This window comes from Salvia splendens, unplaced genomic scaffold (genome assembly GCF_004379255.2).
Source record: "Salvia splendens isolate huo1 unplaced genomic scaffold, SspV2 ctg1148, whole genome shotgun sequence".
In the NCBI taxonomy this organism is placed as follows: Eukaryota; Viridiplantae; Streptophyta; class Magnoliopsida; order Lamiales; family Lamiaceae; genus Salvia; species Salvia splendens.
Genome location: NW_024598698.1, coordinates 1 through 15331, shown reverse-complemented (window position 1 = coordinate 15331; position 15331 = coordinate 1). Strand labels below are relative to the sequence as shown.

Below are 15331 nucleotides of genomic sequence, written 5' to 3'. Positions count from 1 at the left end.
TGTTAGTATGGTTAATTTGTGGACCATTGGCAATTATCCACATTATATTTTTTTTTCATTTTTTAATTGGTTTAATTCTAATAGAAAACTGGCAATTTGTTAATAATAATGGTTAATTTATTAGAATCAAACCAAATGAATGAAACAAAAAAGTTGAGAATGAACAATACGAGAGCGATATATACTATAGTAGTAGTATAAGATATGCAGCATAACCTTTTTTTCATTAATTTATGATGACATTTATAAGAAAGTCACATGAGCCCATGTATACATTATGCTTATGGAAAAAACATAAACTTAAAAATGTTAACTTTAAGGTAACAAGAAGCAACCACCTGTTTTAGTGTTTACTTTGCCTTCATTGACAACAAGTAGCAGTAGTTGAATGGGATGTCAAACCAAACTCGTCTCTAAAATTTAATCTTTTAATACATACAATAATAGTGATAGAAGTTGCAAATTAAAAGAAAGTCTACCTATAAATAACAATTATTTATTGTTTCAACAAATATTCGATTGATTCTAATGTAAAGAGCACGCCTAAGGATTAGATCCAACAAATACGAGTCTTCCACAAAAGGTTGACTACCAATAAATTAGTGAGTTATTGAGTTTTCCTATACAGAATAAACAATCAGATTATTTGGTTCTGTAAGCCTACAGATAGTTTTGTGATGGATATACTATCTCATCGTGTAATAAATTTAAATTTGATTTTAGACTCACATTTAATGACGTAAATAAATACACAAAATAATTAAATATATTATTGATTTTCCAGATTCGAATCTTGCGCGCGTAGGACCCCAAATTTCTTACTACAAAAATAATAGAAACCATAATCATAATAATATACCCTTATGATACTTAATTTTAGATACTTGTAAAAATTAATGGAAGATTAAATTAGTATAGCCTCACTGATGAATGAATACAAACATTCTTCTTATAGAACTTTTCACATCTAGTTGATAGAATAATTTTGATGAGAAAGTTTGTTACAAAGAATGCTTGTGCTAACAGTAGTTTGTAGAAGAAAATATGAATTTAACAGTTTGCTTTTTTAAATACTAACCACCAACTATTTATAAGGTGTTATGTTTTATTGGGATCTAACAATATTTACTAGCCTTTTTACATATTTATTCAAGCCCAATGCAGTAAAACATATCTCACAAAAAAAGAAGAAGAAAAAAAATAAATACACATTTCAGTACTGAAATTTGAAATCAATACCAACATGTTGAAAAAGAAAAAAGAGAATGGCATCAACAAGTATAACTATTTATACATTTATATGCCTATCATTTTGATAAAGCTGTTGGAAAAGGAAAACCTCAAAATCAATGGCTGTTCAAGTGTTTATCACAAAGAAAAACAATGAAAACTGAAGTAGCTTTCCTCTATAGAAACAATGCAAAAATGAGGCTCAACTTAAGCTAAGATCCTCTAGTATAATCTTGAGAAATCAGTTGGGAACTGATCTCAAGGCGCGAGCAGGCTTACTGCGGATGCAACTCTCGTTCCTCGTGAGAAACGAGCATCCTTGACCATCACCTACCCTTTGGTCCTCATGATTGTGATGCTGCCCTTCCCACCTTCAGTGTGGATTTTGGTCTTCCCAACGACAGGCTTCCCGGAGAATGCTGATGTGGGATACTCGTCTTCTGCTGGTTTAGGCTTTGGTGGATTGTGTATCCTCTGGTTTATGTCCTGGAGAGTTGTGTGTCCGAGCAGACTATATGTTTGATGAACGTGAATGGATAGATCACCGATGATGCTGGCTTGGGAGGCGTTCGCATGTATGATTTTGTACCTTTGAAGACAACGTTTCGAGGAGTGCTAATACTAAGATTGTTCTTGACCTCATAAGTAGGAGCAGTGTTGCAAAGCTCTGCAATAGCACGTTTACGCTGCGTTGAGAGATCAAACGAGAGGTGGAAGTAACGGAGATGGTTTTTAGATTACCCGTAATATCAATTTGAACGTCGGAAGCTCCTCCACATGCACTATTGCTGTTGTTTATTACACAGAGCTCCTGTCATGAATACTGTTTTACTTGAGAAAAAAAGGTGAAAAAGTGATGGCGAACGTACAAATCTTCGTTGCAGAGGTGCACCCCGGGATCATTGAAGCAGTCTGCCATCCACCCTTCGGATGAAGGATCCAAGCACTCATTGCTGGCTGCAGACATGCCATCTATATATTAGTATATCGTTATATAAAAAACACACGCATGTTTTAAACTCAGGCACGAGATATGTAAGAGACGAACTTGTGAAACCAGCGACCCACTCAGACATGTCTGAAATAGCAGCTTCAAGAGACTGTTCTGTCTCCTAAACAAGAATCAAACTAGAATTAGCATCTGTGTTGGAAAAAAAATGTAATGGAAAATTAACTAGTTGCATCAACCTTCGATCTTAAAAACTCCTCATCATTGCAAATGGGCGTTTCCAAGACTTCGGACTCAAACTGCAGCATCCTGCGCCTTTTCACTTGAGACGAGTGATCCCTGTACAGCTCCGACTCTTTCCCTGATGTCCCTGCAGTTTGTCCAACAAGGCACGAGTTGAGCAACATGGACAAAGCAAGAATGCACACAGATAGAACAAGCGTAGTAACAAATGATGAAAAAACAGATGATTTTGCTTCATCACATCAATTAAAAACGATTAGATGGACAGAACATCGTACCATTGTTGGAGACGTAGTAAGGCAAGTCTCCACAGGCCTTAACCGGGGTAGTCTCGTTGTCGAACATATAAGAGATATGATCTACATTGTGCTCCACTTCATTCATAAGGGACTTAGATGCTTCTGCCAGTCACATTAGGCAAAATTAAGCTTCAAATCCCTCAATCAAACAAGCAAAAAACACGAATTCGAAGCTTACCTATGCTAGTGTTATCTTCAAGAGAATAAACCTGATTTCTCCAGCCGCACATGTCACTGTTATCAATTCACCAATTTCTTTTAACAATGAGCTTTGAGCATAATCTAAGAAGCCCAGAAACCATAAACAACAAGAAAATCATGCTGAAGTTAAGAAATGATTGTTCTAACTAAATAAATCAAGAAACCTCTTTTGTGCATACACAATGCCCTAATTAACAAATTCTTGTCAAATACATAAAAAAAAAGGGAAAGTTCTTCAAGAAAAGACATCTAACAATATACAAGAATCAGATATTCCAAGATAGCTAAACAATCAGGATTAACATCTCCATTTACAGATTTAGAAAGTAGCATGATAAACCACAAAATCAAGAAAATAATAGAATTAAAATGGACCCTATTCGAAAAATTAAAAGAAAACAAAATGGGGCTTTGGTTGGGGATTGAAGAACTAACCTGCCATTGTTGTTGTAGCTCATCTTCTATTCCTGTAAAAAATTTCCTTCCTCCAATAAAAGAAAAATAGTGCTTTAAATCAGACAATACAACTGCTATAATGTTATAAAACAACAAATCTTAACTAGCCGTTACAGGCTTAATTAAACATTCACCTGTTTAATAAATGAAAAAATAAAACTCAGTAACTACACATTCCAAGACGGAATATATAGCTAACTATTAATGAAAAAGCTCATCTTTTGAATAATACACGGTATGAGGAATGATATACCACATACCTTATGTGAGTTCCTTATGTGAACATCACTCTCTTTTGACAAACGTTTAGCGTTGTTCGTTTCGATTTATCTATTTAGTTTGACTCTAATACATTAAAAAATGTTATTGCAATTTTTAATTTCACAAAATTCATAAAAATCAAAGCTTGATTTATTATTTTATTCATTAATTTGAAATTATAGAGAAAACGAGCAAATAGAGCTTTGATTTTTATGAATTTTGTGAAATTAAAAATTGCAATAGCATTTTTTAATGTATTAGAATCAAACTAAATAGATAAATCAAAATGAACAATGCTAAACGTGTGTCAAATGAGAGTGGTGCTCACATAGGAAGTCTACATAAGGTATGTAGCATATCATTCCTCATACACATATTTAGTAAATTATACACATATGTAGCAAATCATAAGTAAACATTATATACATCTTGTCATGAATATAGAATTTTTTTTTCTGTGAAGAGCGTTATAAATTAAAAATTATTACATGCGAATATGGGATCTCAATTATGGATTAGTATCTTTTTTGTTTCATTGACTCTTTATGAAGAGTCAATATATATTGATTGATCATTGTTGCTATTTTATTTTCCATAGATCCATATTATTAAAATGTTTTTATTTTAATGAATCAATATATATTGATTGATCATGGTTGCTTTTTTATTTTCCATAGATCTATATTCTTGTATACAGTATGTTTTAATTTTGATGACTTATAAGCAATTAATTTAAATAATGAATTAATTTCCACTTTTGATAGGACCGGAGTTAATTATTGTATTAAAAATGTCTAGTTTTGTATTTAAACGATCTGCTACATTAATTGAAATAATTAACATTTCACGAGCATTTGCTTTTTATTATTAATTATTTCCATTCTCTTCTCTAAAATTTCTTTAATCTCATTCAACGAGAGTTAGTTAATTCATGGTCAATTGACTCGATCCTCTTGATACTTATTACCGTGCATATATATACAATATCAATTTTTTTTACATATTTCAGTAATAATATAATATAAAATATACTTAAAAGAAATGTAATATCTGTCAAACGAGAACATACAGTTCGTGTACACATATTGGTAAAAAAAATGGTTAAAATATTATTTTAGATAAAAATCGGATAAAGTGGATTTGTGATAAAAGGACAGTGGGTGCCTTGACTATAGAGATAGACAGACCAATTGATTAATTATACGTATAATAATCACATCTAAAATGAAAATTATACTTATTACTAACATTCATTTAATTTGACATCTAATGTTTTAAGCAAGTTTATTCATATTAATTCAACTTCAATGTATTTTACTCATTTACCTTTAATTTTAGTTATGGAAAATTCTATTGTTAGTCCGTGTTTTTTATATGCATATATGCATAATACTACTGTTATATGGCATGTAACGTATTGATATGTTCTTTATATTATGATGATACATTTAATATGATAATTGATCAATCATTTTTGTTCAAAATATTTTTATAATTATCTTTGTTATTTCCATATAGATATAGGTTATGTGATAAACTGATATAGATCATACAAGTGACATTTTCAAAGTGAGATAATGATATATGCAGATTAATATAATAGTATTTGCAAAAGATAAATTGAAGCATGTCTATATGGGTAGATTAGTTAGACAATATCTTTATAACAGTAAGCACACAAATATATGAACATGCACCAAAATATTACTATCAATTTTATTTTCTAATTAATTGACATGGAGAAACTGTGTGTACATACGAGCTCATAAATCTGATTAGTCTTGAACCAATTACTATTGAGTAGTACGTAGTATATAATTTATTTTTTTATTTCCATTATTGCTTATGGTAGTATAGACTAGTAGTAGTAGAGTAGTACGAGTGCTATTTTATGCATTTAGGATTTTCCCAGTTTGTTGATTACAGCCTTTTTTTATATATATTTTGTTGATATGATTGATAACTTTTTATTCTTTTCAACGTGTTTGGTAATGTTTATATTATATCATTGGTAATTATATTTACCAATTCAAACTCTAAATCATACAACAATTCACTAATTCAGCTATCATGTCGGTATTAGAATCAAATCTCAAATCATAGCTCAACATCTACAACACATTATGTACCCCAAAATTAATTATAACAAACCACATCATAATTTATTTTATTTTATTTTATTTTCAAAAATTATTCCCCAATTCCATATTTTGTATTTTCTATATTTTAAAATAAAGTTAACATTTCTCATTCCTCAATTTCACCCCAATGGGCCGAGGGTAATACTATCATCATGATATAATATGTGATAATATAAATCCCTCTTCGGTTGAAAATGAGCTAGGCGTTCGGAGGGATAAGACCATCTTTAATCATTTATACTAAATTCAAACTCATTTTTTTAATATAAGTAGTATCAAAAAATAATTTACTCCAACCACTTACATCAAATTCAAATTGTACACCACTTTTAGTATTATATGTCACACAAAATTTTTGCAATAGACCAATATTTGGTATTTTTTTCGTAGAAAAGCACAAAAATAGGGGTTTGGTTTACAATATAATAAAGAAGTTTTTCACTCAAAAAAAAGAGATTTAGTGTATAGTTAGAGATAGAGCTAAGAAATAGTGAAATTGTCTTCTATAGAGAAGGATGGAACAGAAATAAGTATTGGGACTTTGAGTATTTTTCGTTATCCCTTATATGGATTCAAGAAAATTAATATGAATAGCATGAATCAAAATGTCACGTGCTACACCATAAACACAATACAAGAACTTCATAAGATTTTGACTATTAATTTCAAGTTTGATACTGTAAAATATTTGGAGAAAGAAGAAGGTGAGGGTGTCACGTGACATTAAGACTGTCCAAAATAGAATTGGAACCACCAGTAAATGTGTCAATTCAATTCAGAAAAGAAGAAATAATTAGTCAAAGTAAAAGGGGTTAAAGTGGAAATAAATTAGGACAAATAAAATTACTGGTCTGTTCTTATCTTATTCTTTTGAAGTTATATCAACATTCTTTTATTCATTAAAATCAGTGCTAAAAGCAAATAAAGATTCAACAAAGGAAGAAAGGAAATACTGTATTATATTTAAAATCTTAAAATAATCTAGAAATGTATAGTATACTTAAAAATTAAAAACACTCGCACATTTTGTGCTGCCATAGTCATTTCAAGAAAATGACAAGAAAAATTCATGTGTCGATCGACCAATTTAACAAACATAAATGTGACAACAATAAATGGAGTACAAAATAATGATGGCCATTTTAACAATAAATACAAATTTCACGAGATGTATGTTGTGGCGTTGAAGTTAGATAATTAGGTGCGAGCGGGACCACGGTTAGTAATTGTACACCTCACGTGGCCGATCACGTATGGTCCCACACGTTTAAATTCTCCGGCGCGCCAACATTTAATTCCATTTCTATTATTTTGGCATGTTTTCCACTGCTTTTATTATTTTTTATTTATTTATTTATTTATTGTTTTGGTGACACCATGCATTCACCTAGTCAATGTGGATACTATAGGGTTGGGAAATCTACTAATTCCATCTTATGGTATTTGTAGTTGTCGTTGATTGCACGGTACGGTAGTTTCTCCCAATTTTTAAGGGTTTGGATTTACATTTGTTTTTCGTCCATTATCTGTTGTAGTCATTGCTACTGCCTTTGTTCTCATCTTCAGATGCCGATTACGACTTTCTTGACTAGGTCGGAGTCCACAAATTTGATTTTTTAGATCGTGCTATGTTCTTAAGACGCCGATTACAACTTTCTTGACTAGGTCGGAGTCCACAAATTTAATTTTTTAGATCGTGCACAAAGATGATACGTTCTTAAGATGGACATTTTCTATTTTCTTTATTTTAGTAGTGTACTTGATAATAGGTTAGATAATAAAACATATTTTGCATAAAAAAATCACGAAGTTTGATCAAATTCTGGTTCATCCAGCAATTTTAAAAAATGACCAATTATATCATAACTTTGACATTTTTCTCAATTGTCTGATAGTTAATGATTTGAGGAAATTATGTACTACTCCCTCCGTCCGCGAATAGGAGTCCTGTTTTTTCATTTTAGTCCATCCGTGAATAAGAGCCTCGGTTCACTTTTACCATAAATGGCAATAGGGTCTCACATTCCACTAACTCATTCCACTCACATTTCATTTAAAAGTAATACATATAAGTGGGACTCCCATTTCACTAACTTTTTCCACCCATTTTTCTTAACTTTTTTAAAACTCGCGCCGCCATGAAATGAGACTTCTAATGCAGACGGAGGGAGTATGGTTTTGGCAAACAAAAAATATCATGCAAACATAATATTCTACTATATAAACAACGTCCTCTAATACATTTAGTCATTATGTCTTTATTTTTTTTATATTACGTACGCACTACGTTGATAAATTCAGAAATGTAGCATGATGATATTTCTTGCCACGAGACAATTGAGAAAAAAGTCAAAATTATGATATAATTGGTCATTTTTAAAAGTTACGAGATAGATCAAAATTGACCAAACTTTATAGTAGTAGTTCTTTTACAATTTACATTATTTTTGGCTACTTCGTAATAGAATTGCTGCAGTATATATACTCCATGTAGCTACTTTTGGAGTCAGAGTAAATACTTTTTTCCATTATTCATTGCTTCTCCTCCAATCCATCTTTTTCTTTTCTTTTCTTTTCCTTTTCCTTTTCCTATTTTGAATGTTAAAACAAGAAACCTAAATGGGAAATTACCCGCCATGAATGGCTTTAACAGAAAACAGAATCATTATAGATAAAATCATGAAGAGAAAGAACAAATCGTGTTTGCAAAAATAATTAGTTACTACTGCACTAACATGAAATCATAACTGTGCCACAAACCTTGTACCTGAATATCGTGCAATTAACATAATCACATTTGCCTTTTCAACAAATTAAATAAAATTACATCAATTGTTTGACTGAATAAAGTGTGAGACCTAAGATCAAATAGTCAACATAAATAAAAATGAAATAATAATAATAACATTTCTATAACTGGGCCTATACTAATTTACTAATTTATTAAAATAAGAAAATGTAAAATCTAATATACATTGGATCTACTGAAATAGTAACAGATGGCAATAAAGCATAGTTTTACTGATAGTTAAGCCAATGATTGAGCACTAATGCCTTTCTTAAATGAAAATTATTCCGTAATTAACAATAATAATATGCTCGAATAAAACCGCCTCTTACACAATCAAAACCAATTCGTAACTGTAAAACCCAAATCATTTAGCAACAAACAAAAGCTATCACTGAAATCAAATGAACCACGTGGAATAATTGTCAACAACAATGCAGATAATCAAAGAATATCTGTATATATACATTTGCCATTGAATTTCCTCAGCGTTATTTACGTTACTTTTTTGTCACTGTTTTCCCTCCCAACAAACAACAGCCCTTTTTTGGCTTAGTTTGCTGTGCATATATAACTTCATCCACAACGCAGCACTGCAGAGAGACTGTGTGTAGTGTGTTTTCTTTTTTCCTTTTTCTTTGTTAGCCTCTGTGTGTGTGTGTTTTCTTCTTTATCTTTTGTGGGGTCTCTATTTTCTTGAAGAAAAATCCCTTCTTTATCATTGTTTGTGTTGCTGACCTTCGTTTCCCGCTCCTTTCTTCGTTTGACCCCCTTGTTTCTTACAAACCAAACAAAAGAAAAGAATAGTGTGTCCTTTTTTTAGAGTGTGTGTGGTTGTCTGATTCAGACAAGAATTTCAGAGTTGGATAGAGAATAGATAGAATGATGGGGGAGAGGTGTGAGAGTTCCAGAGGAGAGAGAGAAGTCATGGGAACTCCAGAGAGAAGCAAGAACAGCCAGATCGCCAACTCCATTGCCAAATTTGAGGTTTGATTAGGTTTTATTGGAACACTTTTCTGAATTTTTTATTGTGGGTTTTTGGTTTTGCTTCGAAATCGATGAAAACTGGGTTTCAGGTGGTTCTGCCGAAACATGCAATGATTTTGTCATTTTACTTGAGTTCATTTTTTTTGGGTGGATTGCTGATTTGTGAAGTTTGATAACATAAATTTTGTTCATAAAAAAGCTTTCATGGTGTTGAATTCTATTATTTGATTGACATATTATCTCTTTGTTTTCTTGCATTTTTTTGTTGTGGCAATGCTAATGTGGATTTCATTGGCAGCTTTATCTTGCTTTTTTTATTCCCTTTTAACTGGTGCTATTCATGGATTAGGCAAAATTTGGTATGCATTTTCAATGTTTATATGAATTTGAAAATTCTGGGGAGATTACTAAGTCCAATTATGCATATTGTGTGGCAGCAGATCTCAGATTCACCTTAAGCTTCTTTATGCCTTTCAATTCTATTTCACATTGATTCGCAGTTTGAGTATGATTTTACTTACCAATAACTGATCAATTGATCAAATTTCTTTAATTTCTGTATTTCTTGTTAGACAGCCCATCAACCTTGAAAATATGGGGGAGTCTGGTTATTTGATAAGTAGATTAGACCTCCCGTTCTCCCAGTATTATGGAGCTTACATTCATAAACCATGCTTAATTCTCATCCTTTTATGATTGTGTGTGTGTGTTGTGTTCCTGCACTAAAATCAGTGGCGGATCTAGGGGCGGCTGCCCCCGGCCTACCAGGAGGGCTTAACTTGTCTACATGTGTATTTTCAGTGATATTGTTTTCTGATGATTCCCCTCGTTACATGCAGGACTCCCCTGTCTTTAGCTTCCTCAACAATCTTTCCCCTATCAAGCCGGTTAAACCGATGCACATCTCTCAGACGATAAATCCACTTAGCTTTTCTTCCCTTCCATCCGTTTTCAGTTCACCCCATCTTGCTTCCCTCAGGGAATCTAGATTTCTTCGCAGGTAACATTTCCATCTTTCGTAAAATCTATGTTGAATCTTGAGTTTATGCATTTGTGTTTTATGTAGTAATTGTTGTTTCCTGTGTCCAGGCACAGTCTTTCGGATCCATCAAAGCCCGAGTTCTCCTCTGATGATGGGAGCAACAAGGGAGTCACTATGAACTTGGACGAACACAAGGAGTCAAATCCGGATGCAAATTGTAAAAAGGTTGGTGAGCCACCTTATGTATGCTCGAAGCTTGTAGTCGAGTTTGCAGAAACGCTGAGTTGTGAGATGGACATTGTCGGCTCGGGCTTGAGTGGTCTTGAGTCCAAACAGGTAGCAGAGTATGCTTGCACTTCTTCAGCATTTGTGGAAAACCACAGGAGTGTAAACATGAGTGAGACGAAAGCGGAGGTGTTAGGCAATACTATTGGGAACTGTTGGGACAGTTTGATTGCTGATTCATCTGATCTATTCATCTTTGAATCACCAAAGGCAAAGGCTTGCAACGAGTCTGTTGATCCAGCAACGGCTTTCTATAGGAGCATTAGGAATGCCATCCAGAACGTCCAATCCTTTGGTGCAGCGGCTTGTGGTGAACGAGGAAACGCAGCTGAAAACATGCCTAGTCAGCCTGAAGAAGGAATTGGGATGATTGAAAACATGCCTTTGCAGAATTTTTCTGGTATGAAAAGGCGCTCTCTTGTCTTCGAGATGGCAGGAGGCCATAGGAAGAATATGGAGGATGGATCAGCTCGTGATTCGCCTCTTCTGCTAACAAACTCTGATGGCAATGCTTCCTTGGACAAGCAAATAGCTCGGACTAAGACAGGAAGTGATTGCTCTGGTCTCCTGCCTGGGATCGGCTTGCATTTGAATGCTTTGGCAGCGACTCACGAGTCATCAACTTCTGGTAGATTATTGATCGGATCGAGCTCATCTGCCCATTTTCCTCCTCCAACTACTAGCCAAGACTTGTTAAGCAGCTACCTATTGGAAAGTGGGGTTGATACCTTCGAAAGCCTTCTCCTGGAAGATCATAGCAGGGGATCTGGATATATCGCGAATGAAGATATCAATCCGAGTAGTCCAAAGAAAAGGAGGTATGTGAGCTTTTCACAGGGAGATTTAGTTTTTACACTTGAGTCATTTGATCATAAATTGCTGGAATTTGATAATTCAGGCGCAAGTCGGTGCAAGGAGGAGACGGTGAATCTTGTAAACGATGCAGTTGTAAAAAATCAAAGTGTTTAAAACTGTAAGTTCCACATTTTGCATAAGCCTAAAAAACTAGGAATGGATAGCTAATTCATAGTATGAAGTGCAGTTACTGTGAGTGCTTTGCTGCTGGTGTCTACTGTGTGGAGCCGTGCGCGTGTATAGACTGCTTCAACAAGTCCGTGCACGAGGAAATTGTCCTCACCACGCGCAAGCAGATTGAGTCAAGAAATCCCCTTGCATTTGCTCCTAAAGTGATGAGGACCTCTGATTCTGTATCAGAGATAATAGGGGTATGAACTGAACCTTTTGCTCGTCTTGCTTGGGTACGACGTGTTGACACTCTTTGCTACAGGATGACTTCGCCAACACTCCTGCTTCTGCTCGCCATAAAAGAGGATGCAACTGCAAGAAATCCGGCTGCCTCAAGAAATACTGTGAATGCTATCAAGTTGGTTATCTTCCCCTACTTGTTGTATATCTGTTGTTTCCCCCCTTTTTTGTCTTGATAGTGAGCCTTTAACCCTTTCAAGGGAGGTGTCGGATGCTCCATAAACTGCAGATGCGAAGGATGTAAGAACGCGTTTGGCAGAAAAGACGGTGAGCCTAAACTCATCCCTCTTCTTAATTCCATATATTTCTTGGCAAACTTGTTTCGTTATACGCATAATGTATCAGGTTCGTGTGCATCAGCAGAGCACGAGGACGTAGAAGATGAAAACGACACTACTGAGAAGGCTGCACTCGACAGCTACAAGGCTTCAATTCACGATGAACTTGATCAAAGGAAGAGGCCTCCTAGAGCCTATGTTCCTCCCAGCAGCTCATATTCTGGCTTTGGAAACTCGAGTTTAGCATTTCCACCACCAGCGCCAAAATGGAGGCCGCATCTTGAGGGGGGAGACGAGATGCCACATTTTCTTGCAGGAGGAGGAGGAGGAGGGTCGCCTAACAGGAAGAGAGTTACTCCGCCTCAGACGTTGACTGGTCCGAGGAGCAGCCGGAAGCTGGTACTTCAGTCCATCCCGTTGTTCCCTTCCCTTGCATCCAACCAGTAGTTATGGTTGCTCTCAGTTTTGTTCTGCTGAATGAGGTTTTTTGGCCTTTATTGATCAATAAAATGCTCTCTCTGACTCTTAATCCATTCATTCTTTTATTATCTTAAGACTATAGTGCTAATTTCATAACAGTAAATCTATCTGGCCATAACATATCTGGCTGTAAAGGACATATTAGTAAGTACAATATAAGTTATGTAATTAATAGCTTCATTTAATGCTTAAATATCTTTCCTCTATTACCCTTCTTACCCACTTTAAGATAGTGTGAATATTAGTTTCAACTTTAATTTGTTTTATAAATCAATTACAAACATGATCTGAATTAAAGACAAAAACCTGAAAATTATAAATCTCTCCAAGTTGCCGTTAGCGTCCGCCAATTAATATTATTTTATCATTAGCATTATTTATGTAATATCATAACATATTAGCATACTAACACAGATGTTAGATCATACTACTATAAGCATACAATTTGACACTGTATTATACGTATGCAAATAAAAATAAATTGTGTTCATCTGTATTATCTATATTCTATAGTGTCACAATATATACTTGTTATTAAATAAATAATGAATAATCTCATATTTAATATTATCAGTTATTACTTAAAAAAACAAATATGCCGACTGCGCCAGGTTGGCGGTTGTTCGGTGTGCAATAGGCGCCGAGAGAGCACCGTCCGCCCCACGCCCATGCCCTTCCCTGGGCACCAGCAGATCGCCGTCCGTCGGCTCTCGCGCAATAGGTGCCGTCGAGGGCACCGTCCGCACAGCGGCGGGACAGCGCCCCTATGTGAGTGTTCTAATAATCTATAGATTTTTATATCTGAAGAACAGAGCATATGGTTATTTATATATTTATGTTGATAATATTATTAGACTTTCTTAATTATGATTTATGAGTATTGAGTCAACAACCCGTAAACATGTCAATTACATTATGTGACTTTTATAAAGTTCTAATCCAACAACCCATTTTTAGCCATTAAACTTGACCTCAAATAATACAGAACTGAGTTCTACATGTAACCATGATTAGGGATGGAAAAAAAATACTAAAACACCGCACTTATCGTATCGGAAATTCCAAAAAATACTGACTTTTCGGTATACTGCAATTTTCATATGGTATGATACCTTACCGAAATCTTTCGGTACGAGGTATAAATTTACCTATACCGTCGGTATATCACGGTATACCGAAATTGATATATATATATATATAAATATTATATTATACTCCCTCCGTCCCAATAAATATGAAATGTTTGCTTTTCGGCACGACATTTTATATAGTGTTGTTTTGTGAGTTAATGAAGAGAGAGTAAAGTAAGAGAGAGAAAATAGAGAGATGATGTTGTTTCCATTTTAGGAAACGTTTCATTTTTAATGGGACAACTCAAAAAAGGAAAACGTTTTACTTCTAAGGGGACGGAGGGAGTATTTAATTATTTATACATAAAATAAAATAAAAGAAAAAATATATGAAAATGATGTATAAGTGAGCTGAGTAGATGATGTATGGGTGAACCTTTTAATTATCTTCTTCTTCTTATATTAATATCATAGCAAAATCAAGGATTATTTTCTCCAATATCAAAGTCATGCGAAAAGGTCGAATGAAACATGACATACAACAGCCTTGAATAGAAAATGTCATATGGAGGCAAGCGTCATGCTGGATAACCTGAACCAATTGTCACATTCCAGCATTTAGTTACCAATGATTAATGGATTTATATAAAAACTAGAGTATACAATCATTTGAAAAAATCAAAAACATCGCAAACTCTTTCCGAGAAGTTGTTTGATTTGCATGGATTAAACCGAGCGGAGAGCAGCTTCACTTTTAGATTAACAAGTACCAAGACATTAATGCTAATTTCATGATGGCAATCATTCTTTACCTAAGTAAATATACTGCCATTTTTATTTTGCTCAGAAATTCAAAATATAAAAAGTCCAAAACTAAATTTAGGTTGATTTTTCTTAAGCGGCCCACAATGCTATTATATGGGCTGCTTGATTACAAGCCCACTAAAAATTTCCACACCGCAAGGTGTGATTGTGAAAACTTAAAGGAATCTTAGTCTGCTAATATGTTTTTTTTCTTTCTATTTTTGATCGTCCATCAATATAATTATTCAAATATTTACTATAAATCATAAATAGATTATGGATTTCACTAATACATTACACTCACATTTCTTAAAAATCGTGACAAAAAAGGACTTTTATTACCAAATGGAAGGAGTATATATTAATTTCAAATTTCCAATAGGAATATAAAGTCAAAATAATACTCTCTTCGTTCCTTGAAAAGTATGAACATTTAGTTCGGAACGTGTTTTAATGTATAATCGTTAAAATAAGAGAGAGATAGATAATTGGTAGTATCAGTAGTGTTAGTAGAGAGTGGACTCCACATCTTTGTAGTGTAGTGCAATGATATAAGTGTTGTACATAAAATGATGTGTATAGCTAATGTGTTGTATAACTATTCTAAAATT

The 15331-nt window shown here is 33.9% G+C and overlaps 1 protein-coding gene and 1 pseudogene across 3 annotated transcripts; one reads left to right on the top strand and one right to left on the bottom strand.

Annotated features, from left to right (window-relative positions):
* Nucleotides 1-1196: 1196 nt before the first annotated feature.
* On the bottom strand, nucleotides 1197-3466 carry LOC121788801 (annotated as a pseudogene).
* A 5982-nt stretch (nucleotides 3467-9448) lies between these two features.
* On the top strand, nucleotides 9449-12914 carry LOC121788800 (protein tesmin/TSO1-like CXC 2). Of its 3 annotated transcripts, none has more exons than XM_042187409.1 (8): nucleotides 9449-9555; nucleotides 10395-10555; nucleotides 10645-11640; nucleotides 11721-11795; nucleotides 11865-12048; nucleotides 12111-12206; nucleotides 12289-12355; nucleotides 12452-12914. In XM_042187409.1, the coding sequence occupies exons 1-8, from the start codon at nucleotides 9451-9453 to the stop codon at nucleotides 12811-12813; spliced, it is 2046 nt and encodes a 681-aa protein (XP_042043343.1). In that variant the 5' UTR covers nucleotides 9449-9450; the 3' UTR covers nucleotides 12814-12914. The 3 variants fall into 3 exon arrangements, with proteins under 3 accessions (XP_042043343.1, XP_042043342.1, XP_042043341.1); XM_042187408.1 differs by having other exon boundaries at nucleotides 12449-12914; XM_042187407.1 differs by having other exon boundaries at nucleotides 12434-12914.
* Nucleotides 12915-15331: the final 2417 nt, after the last annotated feature.

What these genes read in the sequence shown, in the direction of transcription:
- LOC121788800 (XM_042187407.1), top strand. Translation starts at nt 9,451, where the DNA reads ATGATGGGGGAGAGGTGTGAGAGTTCCAGAGGAGAGAGAGAAGTCATG. An exon ending in AAATCAAAGTGTTTAAAACT is followed by an intron (nt 11,796 to 11,864) that starts GTAAGTTCCACA and finishes TATGAAGTGCAG; the next exon opens with TTACTGTGAGTGCTTTGCTG. An exon ending in AATACTGTGAATGCTATCAA is followed by an intron (nt 12,207 to 12,288) that starts GTTGGTTATCTT and finishes AACCCTTTCAAG; the next exon opens with GGAGGTGTCGGATGCTCCAT.